The 18053-nt window shown below is 44.2% G+C and overlaps 2 protein-coding genes across 2 annotated transcripts; one reads left to right on the plus strand and one right to left on the minus strand.

Moving 5' to 3' along the window:
- Positions 1-559: 559 nt before the first annotated feature.
- Positions 560-7383, plus strand: LOC139223515 (gap junction gamma-1 protein-like). Its single transcript, XM_070855443.1, has 5 exons — positions 560-703; positions 4559-4830; positions 4959-5184; positions 5285-5959; positions 6879-7383. The coding sequence occupies exons 2-5, from the start codon at positions 4591-4593 to the stop codon at positions 6890-6892; spliced, it is 1155 nt and encodes a 384-aa protein (XP_070711544.1). The 5' UTR covers positions 560-703; positions 4559-4590; the 3' UTR covers positions 6893-7383.
- A 1914-nt stretch (positions 7384-9297) lies between these two features.
- On the minus strand, positions 9298-10806 carry inha (inhibin subunit alpha). The gene is made up of 2 exons (XM_070855886.1): positions 10515-10806; positions 9298-10037 (listed from the first exon to the last, which is right to left on the minus strand). Exons 1-2 carry the CDS (start codon positions 10804-10806, stop codon positions 9298-9300), a joined length of 1032 nt encoding a protein of 343 aa, XP_070711987.1.
- Positions 10807-18053: the final 7247 nt, after the last annotated feature.

Consider the following 18053-nt stretch of genomic DNA (forward strand, 5'->3'; position numbering starts at 1 on the left):
TCCACTGGTCTCACTGCACATGCAGGCCTTCAGCACTGCAGCACATCTTGTGTGCAATTAACAACTTTTCTGTGAACTTCACCAACTTGTTACTGCATTTCTGACCGTGTGTTTGAATATAGGAGTATTTTATGATCAGATGTGGTTGTCCTTTATTTCATTTGGGGGGGGCCAAAACACCATGATTATGTTCTAAATTACAGTGCAGGCGTGCAGCAGGAAGGTTGCAGTGATTTATGGTGCCTTGTGGTGTTTTTTTTTTTTTTTTATCTCCTATGAAATTCCTATAAACTCATTATGGAGGCCTGCGCTTTAACTGGGACGCTCGTGTCGTGTCATCTTCTTCTAAAACATATAACAGGATCCCCGTAGTGCTGTGTCGGGAGGGCAGAACGGTAGTCAGAGTCTCGGATCTCAGGTTTCAGGCGATCGGGGCCTCCTCTTCTTCAGTGGGGCCGAGTTACGTGGAGGAGGTGCAGCAGCAGGAGGAGGAGGAGGGGAGCAGGAGCCCGCAGGAATCACAGATCTTTCTTTTGTCCTCTTGTTCGGGGCCCCGACACATGGGGGTCTGAATGGGTTCAAACTGAAGGCTGCAGCGGACGCGGACGCACGCGGACGGCCGGTGAGAGCGCGCGCTAATTAGGAAAACCTGGTCGAGCAATTAAGCGCGAGGAGAGAAGCCGCGCGGAGTGGAGCGCAGAAGGTGGGTGTTTGGCTCCGACTAAAGTGTGTTTGGACGCTTTCGTTCCTCTCTACGGCTTAATTAAACCTCAGCGGGGTGTTTTCTTGTCGTCCGGGGTTGAGTTTTACGAGCAGGCTTCAGTCTAAATTTGTAAAGTGACTTCCACGTAACGACGTTTTGGATCTATTTGCGCCGGAGAGCGGTGAGTCGCAGCAAAGTCCTACTTTCATCAAGTTTTGAAGCTCGGAGAAGTAAATATGAAGCTCTAACAATTTGTTTTAATCGCTGTTAGATGGAGTCAAACTGTCAGAAAGTGATATAGCGTGATAAAACAGCCAAAAATGGGGCTATTTTAACACCACGGGAGGTGTGAGAGCACCACCACGGACTGGCTAAAGAAAGTCCACCGCTGACTAAAAACCTCACGGTGACTCTCCTCTGGGTTTTTTTTTCAATGAGTTACTGTCTCACTGATGGTGGACTGAACTTTCCGAACCAATCGGCTCTGTGAAATGATGGCTTCATCTTTCTAATTCGCCGGATTTTTGTTTTCCCCACTGAAGCTTGGCAGCTCTTAGTTTTCCTCCAGGAATGCCACAATTTCCAAAACAGATCAGTCTGACTCAGCAAAGCGTGTTCAGCCTTCAAGTGGGTCTGCTGGTGGACGAAGAAACATCCGAGCAGCCTCTTTTTTTACTGCTTATTTCAAGCAGAAAAAAAGAGAAATCTGCTGTCTTGTTCTCCTCTGGATGTCTTTTTGCAAACTCAGACTGTGTTGTATTATTTCCTCCATGTCCAGTGGCTCCCCAGGAGAGAGAGGAGCAGTGACTGACACTTGCAGGAGCAGTGTTCCTGTCCTGTAGCTCAGACTGCATGGGGGGCTTTTCCATGTGCCCTCTGTCTGCTCCCTGAACCCTAAAATCCAGCTCTCTGCTTTTGGTTAGGCAGGAATGTTAACTCGCCTTCGCTTTGTCCGAAGCCTTTGCCCAAAACTCTCCAACCCCCTCCATCTCCTCCTGGAGCCGAGTGACTCCTGAAGCAGAAAAGCCATTAAATCAGTTGAGCTGGGTTTAGCCCACATGAGCAAATAAGCTACTGTTTAAAGGCTGCCTTTGGTTTGCTGTTGGGAGGGTGGCATTACAAGGACATGTTTGCATTGATTTGAGCTCGGGAACCAGTTTGTCTGAGTTAAATAGTTTGGTGATGAGCTCTTTTTTTATGTAGAGAGGAGGGCATTTTACAGTGCGCTGACAGGGAGGTGCTGTAAAGGTTTCATCTGAGTAAAGTCTGTCCTGTTGGAGGGGAGAGTCATTAACCTTTCCCTTTAGCCCTGCGCCTCTGGAACCCTTTTCGCAGACCCTCCTTCTGCTCTTTGGAGCAGCCTCACCTGCTGCAGAGTCTGGATCGCAGTGACCAGAAACAAAGCTTAAAATAAAAGATGGAGCGATGGCCGCTAACGGGATTGACTCACTAGTCTGTTGGATATCAAGTCAAATACTGTATTTGTACCCTCTGAGTTGGCAAGGTCAAGAAATATTCACTAAGCGTGTTTGTGTTGCTCAGTGACTGAAGTGACAAGTGTGTGTAAAGGTTGATAAAATGGCACATCCACAGGTAGGTCAAGTTCAAATGTCTGCCTTTAGTTTCTTGTTTTGGCAGTCTAGCATGTTTTTTTTTTTCTGACCACGCTGATATTAGATTAGTCCATTAGCGGTCAGACCGCTGCACATTCATGACTGTGATGTCTTTAATATCCCAACAGATGCTTTTGGTCAGTGCGCTGTGCTTTGCATGATGGGCCGTGTCCTCAAAGCACAGTTTGAGCAGTGGGCATGGCTGAAGATTCAATTCAATTCAATTTATTTTGTATAGCCCAATATCACAACAGAGTGTCTCACAGTGTTTTACAAAGTTCACTGGAATAAACAAGTGTAAGCGAACAAACAATCTAATAAAGAGTCCAGCAGTCGACGAGGCCGATGGATCAGTCCGAGGCATCACCTGCCCTTTATGACCCTCCTATATGAGAATATGAGACCACAGAAAGAGTAACGGTGGAGGAAACCGAACACTGTGGTAACTGGGACAGATGATGTTTAAAGGGATAATCCACCTCAATGGAAAAATGACCCCTTATCTGCTAAGAGACTGAGAAACTGACACACATGCAAGATATTTAAGCTTGTTCTAACCTCATTGTTGGGTCTGTGTGTGTTTGAGTGTAACCTGTCCTGCACCTCTGCTGGAACACCTGTATCACTTCTCTGGGGTTTGTAATTGTACGGTGGACTAGAACAGATGTCACGCTGCAGCTGTGGTTGTTCCTGCCTCAGCCTTTATTTCAGGGTCACACAGTTGGCTGTTCTTTCAAACAATTAACCATTCCCACCACAAAGATCAGCATGTGCAGTTTTGTTCTACTTTAGATACTGACATACTTTAGACTAACATGTCCTCGTGGCTTTGGTGAGTCGCTGAACTTCAACATGAAGGTTCTGGTTGTGGTGGAGCATTTTTCTGGTCAGGCTCAGGCAAGTCAGCCCCAACCATTTCTGACGGTGCTAATTCGGGAAAGAGAAAGAATGGCTGAGTAACGTGTCCTAATCTGAGGAGACACGCCTACAGGTGCTTGTAATAGCCAAAACCTTGTCCTGTAGCAATGAGTCAGCCAGGCTGGTTAATTTCCATTGCTACACCCTGTTTTCTGTAGGTACAAATGTAGAGCAGGTAGTTTCAATTTCTTAACCAGGACTTAAGGTCTCTAGTTTGTTGAGTTCTTATTTGTGTTGTCATATTTAAATGTATGATATTTCAAACAGCTAAATTTGATGTATAACTCTAAAAACCTTTTTAATGCTCAGCGATCCACTTCAAAGAAGCAGTCACTTGTAATGGTTACTGAATTTAAAAAGGACCACCTCTGTTCCTCCTTATGTATTGGCCTCGCTATATTAAGCTATCAAATAGTGGTTTTAAAGAGTTTAAAGGGAGAACTTCTGGCAATGTGGCAGGAAATAAATTCCTAACCCCAGTCACTGCTTTAGTATCATAATCCCTGCAGTCCAAAGCCACAGCAGGTCTCCTTGCAGCTTGCTATAACTTGCGGGCCGACACTTTGATGTTTAATTAAGCAGCTCGAGCTTGGAATGGCATGAAGCTGTGAGAATGTTGGTTTACCAAACTGCTACCAGCATTAGCGTGCCGTAACCAGCAGGTCTGATTCACAGGTTGTGCTGTTTACACGTGGATGCCTGCATGTCCGAGAGATCTGTGATTAAAGCAGAACATGTGGCTGTGTTTTATGTCTTAGCCCTGCGGTTGAGATCTACCTTAAATACATGCGTGCAGTTTCCTTTTGCGTTCTTTCATCACTGTGTGGATGTGCCAGGCTGGCAGTTTGATGCGTGTATACACTTTGGTTAATACAGTGAGGAGTGTTTGAGAAACGCTTGGAGGCCTTTTAGTTCATTTGTTAAAGGCTGGCAATGTGCAGATTAGATCTGATGAATCCGTTGGTCTAAAAGCCAAATATGTTCAATTTAACAAAGGAAACTGAGATGAGAGGGCAAAAAAAAATGATCAAATGGATCAACAGCTGGCAGTATTTCTCTGAATCGATGAATCAACTAATTTCTTCAGCTTTCATACCAGATTTGCCTGTGGTTGCTTTTCCAGTTGTCATTTCATTCTAGTTTGCACAGTGGAAGTAAAATGAACTTTAAAAAACAGTCTTTTCTGTACAGCTGCACCCTCAAGAAGGGAAAACCATGGAAAACTGAGCAAAAGATCATGTGTCTGCAGTGTTATGGTGAATCACCGAATTTCTCAAAGGAAAAAGAGTAAATAATTTGTGTCTTCTGTCTCTTTTTCATCCAGAGCTGATTTAGCTCCCCGGTCACCTCGACACAATGAGTTGGAGCTTCCTAACTCGTCTGCTGGATGAGATCTCCAATCACTCCACCTTTGTGGGGAAGCTTTGGCTTACGGTGCTCATCATCTTCCGCATCGTGCTGACAGCCGTCGGCGGTGAAACGATCTACTATGATGAACAGAGCAAATTCGTCTGCAACACGCAGCAGCCGGGGTGCGACAACGTGTGCTACGACGCGTTTGCGCCGCTCTCACATGTGAGATTCTGGATCTTTCAGGTGAGCTGCAGCTTACGTTTTGATTAATATTCAGCGTTGAAGCTTTTTATCCACAGTGAAAATTCAAATGATGTCCCTGAATGGTCAAGTCCAGCTACATTTGTCCAATATGCACATATTTTGTCCAGGTGATCCTGATCACCATCCCCACCATTATGTACCTGGGCTTCGCCATGCACAAGATCGCCCGCATGGAAGACAGCGAGTACCGGCCCGTCCGGAGCCAGAAGAAGAGGATGCCCATCGTCAACCGCGGGGCAGCTCGAGACTTTGAGGAGGCAGAAGACAACGGAGAGGAAGACCCTATGATTGCTGAGGAGATTGAACCAGAAAAGCCTGACAAAGCAGAAAAAGGTACAGTGGAGATCAGAGCTGGTTTCAACATGTCTGTTGTGCTTTTACCTGCTTGTGATGCTCGTTAAATCAGACTGTAACCAGTGTCTTTATTTTCAAGGCTCCGAGAAAAAGCATGACGGTCGTAGGCGGATCCTGCGTGACGGCCTGCTCAAAGTCTACGTGTGTCAGCTGCTGTGGCGCTCTGCTTTTGAGGTCGCCTTCCTTTTTGGCCAGTATGTCCTCTACGGCTTCGAGGTGATGCCCTCCTACATCTGCACCCGCTCGCCGTGCCCACACACCGTGGACTGCTTTGTGTCCCGCCCCACGGAGAAGACCATCTTCCTGCTGGTGATGTACGTTGTGTCTTTCCTCTGCCTGCTCCTCACCCTCTTAGAAATCATCCATCTGGGAATCGGGGGCATCCGTGACACCTTCCGCCGGCGGGCCACCCTCAACTCACGTGCCCCCCGTCCGGCCTCCTCACGTGCCATGCCCACGGCTCCACCGGGATACCATGCTACCATGAAGAAGGAGAAACTGAAAAGACAGCTGAGGGACTCGCCAATGGGCGACTCCGGGCGGGATAGCTTTGGGGACGAGGGGTCCACGGAGCTGGAGCGATTGAGGAGGCACCTGAAGCTGGCCCAGCAGCACCTGGACCTGGCCTACCAGGCGGATGAAGGGAGCCCTTCACGAAGCAGCAGCCCAGAGGTCAACACGGCTGCACAGACTGCCGCCGAGCAGAACCGCCTCAACTTTGCCCAGGAGAAGCAAGGAGAGGCGAGCGAGAAAGGTAACGCAGACACTGCAAGGATATGCCCTCAGCTGGGTACAGTTTTAGACTTAATATGCAGTTTTTACAGGCAGCTTTATGTAGAACCATCTCCGTTTCAGACCTCACAACAGCATTTTGTCTTTTCTAGACGGGCAAAACAGACAATTCAACCAGGCAATGGAGTTCTTCCTTTTTTATTATAGGAATCAATTAGTCAATTAATGGACTGAAAATATAAGCATTTCAGTCATTTGTCAAAAAAGTCAAACATTCACTAGTTCAGGCCTCCCTAAAGAGATTTATTACTTTTTTCCTGGTTTTATGTGAAAGCAAACTCAAGCAGCCCTAAACCTTGCCTTAGATTTTTCAGCAAAACATCTGGAAGGGAACTATTTTCCCATCCAGAGCTGCAACTTTGTGGTTAAGTGGCTAAAATCAATGTAAATAGAAATCAGTTAAATCAGCTAGTTTATGTTAGACGGTGAAATGTGAAAAGTGCTTAAGATTTCACGGACAGATCGAGAAGTATTTCGTCAAACCAACAGTCCAAAGTGTAAATATCCCATAGTGTAAATATTTATTTCATCACAGCCATATATTTATATTTATTTTGCTATTGCTATTTTTTCTTTTACTATTGCTTCTTTTCACTCTCCCTGTTCTATTGTTGCTGCTGTAACATGAGAATTTCCCCCTATGGGGGATCAAATAAAGAAAAGTCTAAGTCTAAATCCAAAGATTTTAAAGCTGTGTCATCACAAAATAGTTGGACTAATAATTTCCAATGGCTGCCTCAGCTTTATTCATGAGGTCACATAAGGTCTGACCTCAAGTCAGCAGCACGTCACGTTACCCATAGAAGAACCTTTTGTAAAGTCCAGGACTTAAGTGAAGAAACGTGCTGAATATTCCTCTGTTTTGCCTCTTCCTCTCCTAGGAATACATGCCTGAGCGTGCTTCCTGCCTCAAACGTCTGCACTTCCATTCCTACTGGCCTTAAACACATGGGGGAAGCACACATGGGAGTGCAGTCAGACCACTGAGGGAGACCAGAGCGTGCGTGCTTGTGTGATTGTGTGTGTGGATGAGAGAAATATGCCTTTCAGTATTAGGGGTCAGTCAGTAAGAAAGAAAAATGCTGACCAAGCTGTGTTGTGACAAATGGTTCATCTCCGCGTCTCTAAACTTGAAAGCCGCCCCCGTCTCGAGTTTCTACTTGCTACTTCTCTAAACCTCGACTGTGCCTTCGGCTGAAACCATGTCTACACCCTGTTGTTTCGCCCACTCTGTGTTTTTGTGGCCATGCAGTAATCCTCGTCCATTTCAGACCTTGTAAGGATTATCAAAAGCTTCAAACTCCTCCGGCCGAGTGTACTTTTGTTGTCGTCCTCACAAAAGAGAGGCTCTTTGTTTATAAAATGTCGCCGAATGTTAACGTCTCATTTTGTTGGCTTCAGCGAGAATCTCATACAACACAGCCTTGGGTTATGTCATTTCTGGAGCGTGTGCAGCAGCTTGTTTTTTTTTCTTACCAATAAGGGCGGCTTAACCTGTGGTGGATGAGTCATGTTTAATTTAAACAGATTTGATAGGGGATTATTGGTGTATAATAGCCAGAAGCCACACCATTTCAGAAATATTTGCCAGAATTTTGAAGCCTGTGTATTTACGTCCAATCGGCCAAAATGTTTACCTGGGAAATGCTTGAATTCTTCGACAGGAAATGTTCCACAGAATTTCCAAGAATATGTTTTTGTACAATCAATTCATTTAAAATATTCCAGTCATTTTTACCAGTACCTTTTTTTACCATGTCTTGACCAAAGCTCTAGATTAGTTGCCAGCGCTTCCTTTTAGAAAGAAGGTAGTGCTGCCATCACAAATCACCTATTATACTATAGAAATGATTCCCAATGCTCCTGCAGAAATTAAAAAGTATCACTTTTGGGGTTTCTTTGCTAAACAGCTGGAAACATGTGTCTTCTGGGCTACTGTCAACAATGAAATTCCATCCTTGTCTTTTGAAATTTACATACTTCTTTGGTGAGACACATTTTCCATCCTTGACATGCACCACTACCCCTCCGATGTGCTGAAACATGGATGCTTTCATGCCTCCTGGAAAAAAAAAAAACACAGCCCAGCTGAGGACAGGATGACAGCTGGCTGCCGAGGCACGGCCCGATGCCACGTAAACACACACAACTTCAGTCCATCGCGAGACCTTTGATCAATAGCTTTCAGTGTTCACACAGAGTTCATACTTTTTCATAGCCTGTCACTTGGTTTTATGATCTTTGGCTCCAATAATTAAACTACAGACTGCCAAAGAGCTGTTTGATGCTGTATTTTTGTAATCATCTCACTTCCAATTTTGCTACTTATTGCAAGGTACGACATTCCATTTTGAATATGGTATTTCTTCAATGGTTTATACTTCTTTTTTTCCCTTCTATTGCAGTTTTGTAGTTTTTGTAACTGTAGAGATTATTTTGTCTTCAGAGGAAATAAATATATTTGAATGTTATGCTTTGGTCTTGGTCTTGCACTCATTCTGTGGTCAAGTTACTGCTTATTTTTCAAGTTTTTCTCTGCCAAAGTCTGTTTGTGTTACTTATTGGGAAAAAAAAAAAAACTGTCAAGTCAGTTAATTCATCAATTTTTCAAATGTTAAATTGGGCAAAATATATCAATCAGGAGCTAAAACACCGAACTTTCAAGCATTTAATTTTAAAAACTGACATAAGGAAAAATAAAACGAATAAAACGTTATCTCACAGATGTAATGTTTACAGAACACAACTGAGCTCCATGTTCCAATCAACCATTTAATATACATCATTAACAAGAGAAGTCAGACTAAGCGAAGGTGAAATGATGCAGTGTAAAAGTAGGCCTGCAGCGCCCTCTACAGGTGACAACTGACATGAGGAAAAGCAATACAATGTTGGCCTTGGACTATGAACGATTGTAGCTAATAAATGCAGTAAAAAGATAACAGTCTGTCATCTAACCCAAATTACAACGTTGTTTTCCCTTCCCTGAACTGTTCTCTGACACTCCTGGTTCCATGTGCTGAGATGTTGACAGATCCTCTAAATTAGTAGGAAATATTAGGAAATCTAAATTAGGAATAAAATGATTCCCTTATGCTCATCTAAGCAGTTAAACATTCCATCTGACAAAGTGAACAACAACATGCCTTTCTAGAAACAATGTCAGTGTTGCCCAGGGTATTTTTTGGTAGAAAATGATTCTAGTAGAGGCAGAAATCTCAAAATCTCAGCACATAAAACCCCAAATGGTTATGTAGTCCTTTTGTAATTAGGGTGAACTGGCCCTTTAAACTTTAATGTTCAGATACAAGTACACTCTTCAGGTAAAATGTTGGGCAAAGTCTCGTACTTGAAAGAATACCCGCCATCAGATGTCGTGGTGATCCGAAGGGACTTCATGGTCCCCGGGACCGGAGCGCAGCACTGTGTCATCCCCAGCATGGCGGAGGTTCGATCCCAGGCCGAGCAGTTGCCATGACAGTAGTGGAAAGTCAGCACCTTTGGATGGATGATCCAGTTGTCCCAGCCCAGCTCCTCAAAGCTGATCTCGATCTCGGCCCGGTGGCAGTCGCTGTGCTGAGGTCTCTCCTGAGAGGGCCGCTGGAGCAGGTCGATGGCAGAGGGACACCAGGGGATGGTTACTGGAGTGTGGCGGGGTGAACGAACAGGCCCGCGGGGCTGAGCATGGAGGTGAAGGAAGGGCATCTTATCTGGGTCGTGGCCGTGGCACTGACAGGCCGGACAGCGGACCTGGAGCAGAAAAGGCCCCTCGGCCACGGAGGCCAGCAGGTTTTGACCCAGGTGGTAGGTGGTCCATCCGTCTGAGCTCATCACTGATGGAGCCTCTGCTGCTCGAAGAAGCTGCTGCACGGACGTGACAATGAACAGCTGGGCGGAGGAGTTGTCTGTGGCGCCTTCGCCTGCATAGAACCAGAAGTGGGCCGAGGTGACCAGGGCCTCTTGGTGGTTCATGGAGGGCTGAAAGTAATATGTGGAGTGGCTGTCGTTGGTTTGTCCAGGCGCTGAGTCACAGGAAGAGTCTGCCAAAGTGAGATTGGAGAGTTAACTTGCTGCAGTGACGCACAGCTGTACTCCAGGACACTGTGACGTCAGTGGGTGAAACAGAAACTTACAACATGGTATCGAGCTTCTCTTTAAAGCTGCTGTAACCACATAAAAAAAAATCCACACAAGGTTTCCATTTACTGCAAGGTCACCTGATTACACACATTCATTTGCAGTTTTTTTATAAGACAAATGCCACAAACCCTCCACCATTCATCCTGAATTGTTTTATTTATAAGTCATTTCATCTAGAATCTACAAACAAAGTGCATTTCTCAGGAAATAAGCAAATGCACACACAAACATGTCGCCAAGATACTGTTGGGATAAAGCTTGTTCTTTATTTTCACAATAAAAATAGAATAAAACTACTAAAGTAGTAGGAATCTGGGTCAAAAACCATCCAAGATTGAGGTGCAATGTTTTTTGGAATTTGGAAAAAAGCCTCTCACCAGAACTTGGGAAGAGAATAATTTGAGACGTGTCCTGGCTCGGGCCGGTCCGATGGTTGACCCACGCTGTGCTGCTTGTCCTGGGGGCCCTCCGGGGAGCGTGCACGGCTCCCGTGTGCACCGTGTCCCCATCAGGACTGGCCGGAGGAGGCTCCTCCAGCCCGAGGCCCTCCAGAACTCGCTCTCTGAACCAGGACAACACCACTTCCCGGGGCAGCTCCTCTCCCCCGCAGGCTCGAGTCAGAATGTGGATCCACAAGGGGCCAAGAATGAAGAGCGCACAGGACACCATAACTGGACTGTATGACTAGACACAAAATACGCTCCAGGCGTGATGACAAAAAGTCCAAAATGGCAAATATGTACTGGTCCGAGAGAAGCACAGCGTTCTGATGAAGATGGCGTTCCAATTAGCTCCAGAACACTGATTCTCTGCTGCGACTCTCCTTATTCTCACACATATTTGTTTGGCTCTGCAGCTATCTGGGTCTGAGTGGAGCAAAAGCATTTTGGATGCCAGCACACAAATGGAAGATAGGACAGCGTGGCCTTGACGGCTGTGAAGTTGCATTATCTGTTCCTGTGGCTGTTTCACACAGTATCAGGGGAATGTGTCTGCATGTTTCGTTGTCTTCTTTGCGTCCTGCAGAGTTGCTTTTGGATGGCGTGGCCGACTAATAAGAAATCAGCAGATATTGTACTCGTGCATTATCACTGTAGAGCACAGACAGATGGAAAAGTTTAGTCCAGTTAGTCCAATTAGATAATGCATCTTCTGTTTTATTATCAGATACAGAGGGTTGCAAAAGTGTTATTTAGTATTTTTGCACGTTTTGGCATCGCAGCAGCCACACAACACACAACACACACCTGTTTTCCCACTACACAAAAAGCCTGTGTCTGCTGGATGTGACTGGCCTTGAATCCCGTCTCAGAGAACTATTTCTTCATAATGTGTGTATCTTTCAGGCCAATGTTCACGGGAGCCGACCTGTGTATTAAAATAAGAGGTTTCACTGTGACAAGGCGATCCCAGACTGTGTCTCATCACTCAGACACTGAGACTCATCTGAGGCTGAGCTTATAGTAAAGCTTAAGTTGAAATTCACGATTTTGCAAGAAGCTATAAAGCGGACCTTGAGTTTGCTTCGTCAAACCACTATTTACAGGGTGAAGACTGAAGTTGTACTCAAGTGGAACTGCAAAATGTTCAACAAATATTTAATTATTAGCAATCATTTATTGATATGTTCACTTTTTTTTTTTACAACATTGAATGATGACATTCAAAGTGACCACAGGTGGTAATTACAGGATGCAAGTGTGAAAGTAAAATGATGGCTCAGTTCCATTTCTCTGCTCTGGGCGTTGTGGATGCTGGCTCAGAGTCGCGGCTTTGAACAGAACTGAGCCATCGTTAGTTAGCACCCACAGCTCTTAGAGGGCCTGGAGGATAAGCGCACAAAGGTACACTGATTCGGCAGCTTCAGCAAGACAAAGCATGCCAATGATGAGTTAGTGAAAGGTTTAAGGAGGGGTGGACTTTAAAGTGGAATTCAGGTTTAAGGTGATTATCAGGGAGCATTAAGGGACTTTCAAGGTGTAGGAGTTTGATACTACATGATGTGACATGACAAGGAAAGCAAATGTGGGGATGTATGGTTTTCATTCTGGTGGGGAAATAATCCTTATTTATTGTTCTAAAAGCAAAACAAACTGAATCAAAAAAAAATACCGAAATCAGCCAATAAGATATCCACTGAAGCGTAAGAAACCCTGCAGACATGATGAGAGCATCCTCAGGGGAGCTGGACATTTGGACCACAGACTTTCCAAACATGATGTGAAAAGACGCAAAGAGCATTTACTGCCCTCCAGTGGTCACACCGAGTCACTACAGCACTGTCTTACATTGTCTAACAGGATTTATATTTTTCTAATATCATAATTGTTAGGATCAATATCTACCAATCACTATTGATGCCTTTATGAGGACTGGTGTATTCATGCTAGTTTCTCTGTGAGTCTCTCAGTTCATGCTGATTAATATGAAGAGTGACTGTTTGTACAAACCACTTTTCCATCTGTGTTAAACTGACATCATGCAGTTTATCTTTTCGCCACCGGAGGGCGACACAGCCTCACCAATGAGGAGACATTTCAGCGTGAACAGAAACCCAGCAGATGGATATTTTTACTAATATTGTTAAGTATTATTCATTGTAACAGAGTCTGTTGTGAATCCAGTGATATCAGTGATATATATATATATATATATATATATATATATATATATATATATATATATATATATATATATATATATATTAGAATTACAAAAAATTTAATATATATATATATATCAAATCTTTTGTAACAAACAAAGCATATTTATATCATATATTAAATAGAAAAATCAAAAAGCAGCAATATTCTATAACATAGAAAATAACAGCAGAATAAAATCAAATAAAGGTGCTTCTACAATAAAAATGTGACTTGGAGAAACCTGCACATATCCTGCTTGAAATTTCTGTTCAGCCTTTATCTCTCGTCCAACTGTGTGCAAACAGTTTGCTTGAATTCTTCCAGTCCAGCAGAGGTCAGCATCATCCCACTGAGGAAGAGGAAGGTGAGCCGGATCCTGCTGGGACACGAAGGTCAGAGGTCAGCACTCAGGTAAACTAATCTCTCTTTATCTACTTAATCCTCTCAAATCAGAGGCCGCAGATCTGTGAGCTAATATCTGCTGCCTTCATGTGGCTGCACAGATCGAATCTGATAAACTGCTGGAAGGTTTTCACACAGTGGTAAATGGTATTTGTTGATGCTGGTTTAAACATGTCTACTGGTTGGAGAGTGATTAATGGAATGAAATGACGATGGTTTATCTGTATTTTTCCACAAAAATACCATTAACTTATTTGAAAGACTCTCTCACCAGTTTGCCAGTTCACCAGTTTCTTCCACTAAAGTAGTTCCCTATGCACAGTATATGCATTTAAACCAACTAGACCACTGCTGTTATCCATTAAGAAAAACATGGCTCTTATTTAATGTGCCTCATTTAAATAGGTAACTAAAATACGTTGGTTCCTACAGGTGTGTGAAGACAAATAGGGAAGATGCTGTATTTAATAACTTTTAAGGCTGCACAGGACTGATATTATTTACTTTCTAAGTTCACAGATATTATATATGCTAATATATAGTATATAGATTAGATACAGTAAGTGTAGTGGAGACAACTTTGGGGCCTTTTCTACAGTAAACTATGTCAAAGTGCTTGTTTTTGCCACTGATCGACTCAGATTGTTACTTGAAGTATCTGACCACACTGTGCTGCTCTGTTCAAACCCGCCACACTCCATTGACACAAACAGTAAATAGTTTTACCCCACAGAACAGGACAGGAATTGTTATTCTGATGTAACCCTTTAAAATCACCAAAGTGACTTATTAAGACAAACAGATTCTGTCATTGCGTCTGAGCGATAGATTGGCCGTCTCTGATTGAAGGAAAAGCATCTTCCAGGCCTGTAGGGATCCCTTCTGTAATGTTGGGAGACATATGGCGGAAAAAACAAGCACTTTCAGCGGATGGGGTCTGACTGCTGCGGTTGCCCTGAAGGATTACATTACGGCCGCTGCAGCTCGTTCACGGCCCATTTGCAGCTCCGGCTCCTTTCCTCCTGTCTGACATGTTCTTTTGCCACATCCAGCTGGCTAAACTCTTTGGCTGCACACACTGAGACATCAGACTAATGATTTTAATACAGTATAAATATAAAAGAGAGCACAAATGTTCCCTGCTGTTGTTTAACCTGCAGACTGCAGAATATAATATAGTATCAGTGTAGCTATGGACCAGTGTAATGTCTTTGGTAACATATTCTTCAGCTTTGCTCAGTGCTAGCACACCAACAGCTTGTCACAACTTTGGACTCATCACTAAGAACAAATGCAACATGATGAGACTATGCAAGTTTCTGCCGTTGCAGCTTTGAAACCATTCTAAATCTAAAGCTTTCTGCACATTTAGCCCATAAACGAGTGAGCCTTCACTCACAGAGGAGAAGAGAAAGAGACAATATGTAATATTTCGTGGCTTCTTGCAGGTCCAGGCATACAAATCCTTTATTTTTTGAAGGACAAATCACAATTTCTTTATAAGATGTGGAGAGCTGAATGGATGTTTGGTGATTTTTTACTTGCAGTTCTCTTATTTTGATAGAATAAAAAAAAAAAATTAAAAAAAGCCTGGATTGAAGTTGAAGGGGATACTTTTTTATTTATTATTTATACCTTTTAAAGGATTTTAACAAAGCATCTTTGCATATGCTTAACTTACACGGCCAGGACTCATCAAGAAGAAAAAGGGGGGAAAAGAACAAGACAAGCAAAAGTATAAAAACACTACAAATGAACTCCTTGAACTGCGACAGCTGGATAAATGTATTGAACACTCTCTGTTGTGTCTGCTGCAATTGTTCCCACCGGTTCTCTTCCACTGTATAGTTATATCACTGCCCTCCAGTTGTATGAATCACTATGTTCTGTCTTTATTCTTAGACTTTCTTTTTATAGCAGCTCCCAACTGTCACACGAATGCTGTCTCTGCCTCTATCTCACACACACACACACACACACACACACACACACACACACACACATTTTGGTTGATAACATTATCTAAAGGACTTGGAATGTGGGAGTGTGTGTGTGTGTGTGTGAGTGCGTGAGTGTGTATAGGTCATACATGGCAGCCCAAGAAATGCGACCTATCCACGGTGGTGCAGCTGTCATCCCCAACCTGAGGGAGTTGGTGGTGACGCAGGGAGATGGGAGAGAGAGGAGGAGAGGGTGAGCCGATTTAAGCCCTCAGGAGCCTAAAAAGTAAGTTAAAAGTATATATGTGTTTGTAAAAGTACTCAAAACACTCAAGACCAAAAGGTGTGAGTGGTTTGATGTTTAGGAAAAAGGGATCTCTCTCTCTCTTCTCTCTCTCTCTGTGTCTCTCTCTCTCTCTCCAGTGGGGTTAAAGCTGTTGAAAGGGACCATGGCGGGGGCTGCTAATGCTACATGATCTAGGGTGGACTTACACCTACAGCCCGTGCTCGCTAAAGGACACAGAGAGACGCCGGCTTTAGCAAATGATTTGAGTCGAAATGTTTTGCTCAATGGATCTCGTTACCTTCACTTGGACTTTGCCGGGACGTCCAAAGGCATTCCTCTCGGCTTCAGTGGCAAAAGTGAGGTAAGCTGCATTTCTCTCTATTATCAGGTAAAGTCTATTTTCGGCAACTCTTTGCATCAGCATACTAGTGGAATATCAGCTTATTAAGCAAATCCAAATGCTCTAGTATTCTTTGATTCGTAATTATGGCATTACATCTGTTGACATTTTAAGAGGTGTTTGATTTTTTCCCCCTTAGGGATCACTTGAAAAGAATTAGGGAAGCTGTTTCTGTTTCATTTCTGAACGGCCCAGTGGTTCGGCCTCCTGTACTGCTCATTCCAACGACCTCACACTGTGCCTCCTTGGGTCCTGAACAGTGCACGACATAGTAGTGTCCCCTAGCGATGCTGGAGTATCATCTAGGCCCTAAAGCTCAGTCAGTGTGGATCCCAGATTTGACATAAATGTACAGGGCGACTTGAGGGGTAGCAGGCACACTGCACACTGCACACTGCACACTGCACACTGCACACTGCACACTGCACACTGCATCCGGAGTATGTCGCTGATGCTCGACATGTTTCTTAACCTTTTCTACATCCTCCTTTATTTTTATCCCTAGTCACTGCTAACAGCAAGCTATTTGGGACCAGGCTATATTTCTGGGAGCAAAAGAGTTCATTCCAAAAACGACTTTCTACGTTGTAACGCCTCTCGTCTCTCTTTCTTCATCTGTGCTTCGCAGCAGTGCAGCGAGCGATGGAGAGCAAACCGTACCCAGGATGCCGTTCGTGGTGTAACAGTTAGTTAGGTTCCCCCGCCAACACACCACGCAGCGTACACATTCACAAGACACCCGCCAAGGTGAAGTCGATCAGGTGAGGGATTGTTGAGGAAATCAAAGGAGAGACGTGCAGACAGACTCCATCCATTTTAGTTAGACGGCAGGAAAGCAGCAGCAGTAAACACAGCAGCAGTACTTTTCCAGTACTTTTTCACTGTTAGGAAAAAGTGCTTGCTTGGATTTAGCAAAAGGTCACGTAGAGGCAAATCCCAGCATCAAAGTCCTACGTAGAGCCTTACTGTGTTAAGCTCTTTATAACATTACATGCTTCAAAGTGGGCTATTGTTTTTAATGGAGGACCACAGCAGTGTGGTCTAGACATGCATTATAATGGGTTGGAGTGTCAGCGGGACACGTTGTTGTCAAACTGCAGAATGTCTAAACATCATTTTGATGTCGTTCTGATTGATGTTCTCTGGTCATTGCAGTCCTCAGTGCAACAGCCCAGGTCAAACATCCTCTGTGCACTCCCTGTGAGATATCTGACCCAATGGAGTCTTTCAGAAGAGGCATTCAATAACTGCAGCTCATCTTGATACCCCAGTCAATTACCGGATAAAAAGTGTACTCTGTGAAGAAGTCTGAGAGAAATCAAGATGGCAGAAGGCCCTGGATCTAGTCCCAGTCTCAGCATCCCCTCCAAGAGGCCCAAAGTCACCAAGGACCCGGTTGTTCCAGACGCTGGGGTTGCAACGCAAGAGCCCACGGCTCCAGTTTTCATCCGGAAGCTCCGAAAAGCAGCAGTAGGAACGGGTTGTGATATTCGACTGAGGGTTTCAGTGGCAGGATTTCCAAGACCTTCGCTGAGCTGGCACCACAATGACGAGCTCCTTCCTCCCTCAGAAGCCCAGGACTCAGGGGGCCTGTGGATTCGTGACTGCCACATGAGCGATGCTGGCTTGTATTCCTGTGTGGCGACCAATCAGCTTGGAGAAGCGAGTTGCAGTGCTGTCTTGGCCATTATGGACCTTGGTGAAGGTAATCACAAGCAACTCACACTTACACTTTCTTTAGCAGGAAGATCAAAGACATATATTTTAAATAGGTTAATGTTTGGAAAGGGTTCTCGAATGCACAGATCACTAGCTCCCGCTGACCTTGCAGTCCCTACAGAGTACAGAACACCAGGACATTTCTAAATAAAACATCAAAAGCGGATTATTGCTATTTTCAACACTGTCTTTTCTAATTAATATTGGATCCCTTGAAAGCCGATCCCAGCCAGTGAAGGCTCACCCAGACAAAACAATTTTAGATCCAAGACTGTGTTTTTGATCAGCAGACAGTAACCCTGCCTGCCTTGTCTGCAGAGCAGCACTGCAGCAGGGAGATACCTCAAATTAGCCCGTGGATGTAAATAGGGGCTCATATTCGCCGGAGCCGAGAAGTTTCACCTGCCGTTGCTTTCTTTTAGAAGCACAGCTGATCCTTTGGGTGTTTGTTGTGTTTAGAAGTTGGCATTTGGGCACCTGGCGAGAGCAATCTTACACATGATATGGATACGTCCAGGATATGT

Source organism: Pempheris klunzingeri, chromosome 24, assembly GCF_042242105.1.
Source record: "Pempheris klunzingeri isolate RE-2024b chromosome 24, fPemKlu1.hap1, whole genome shotgun sequence".
NCBI lineage: Eukaryota > Metazoa > Chordata > Actinopteri > Acropomatiformes > Pempheridae > Pempheris > Pempheris klunzingeri.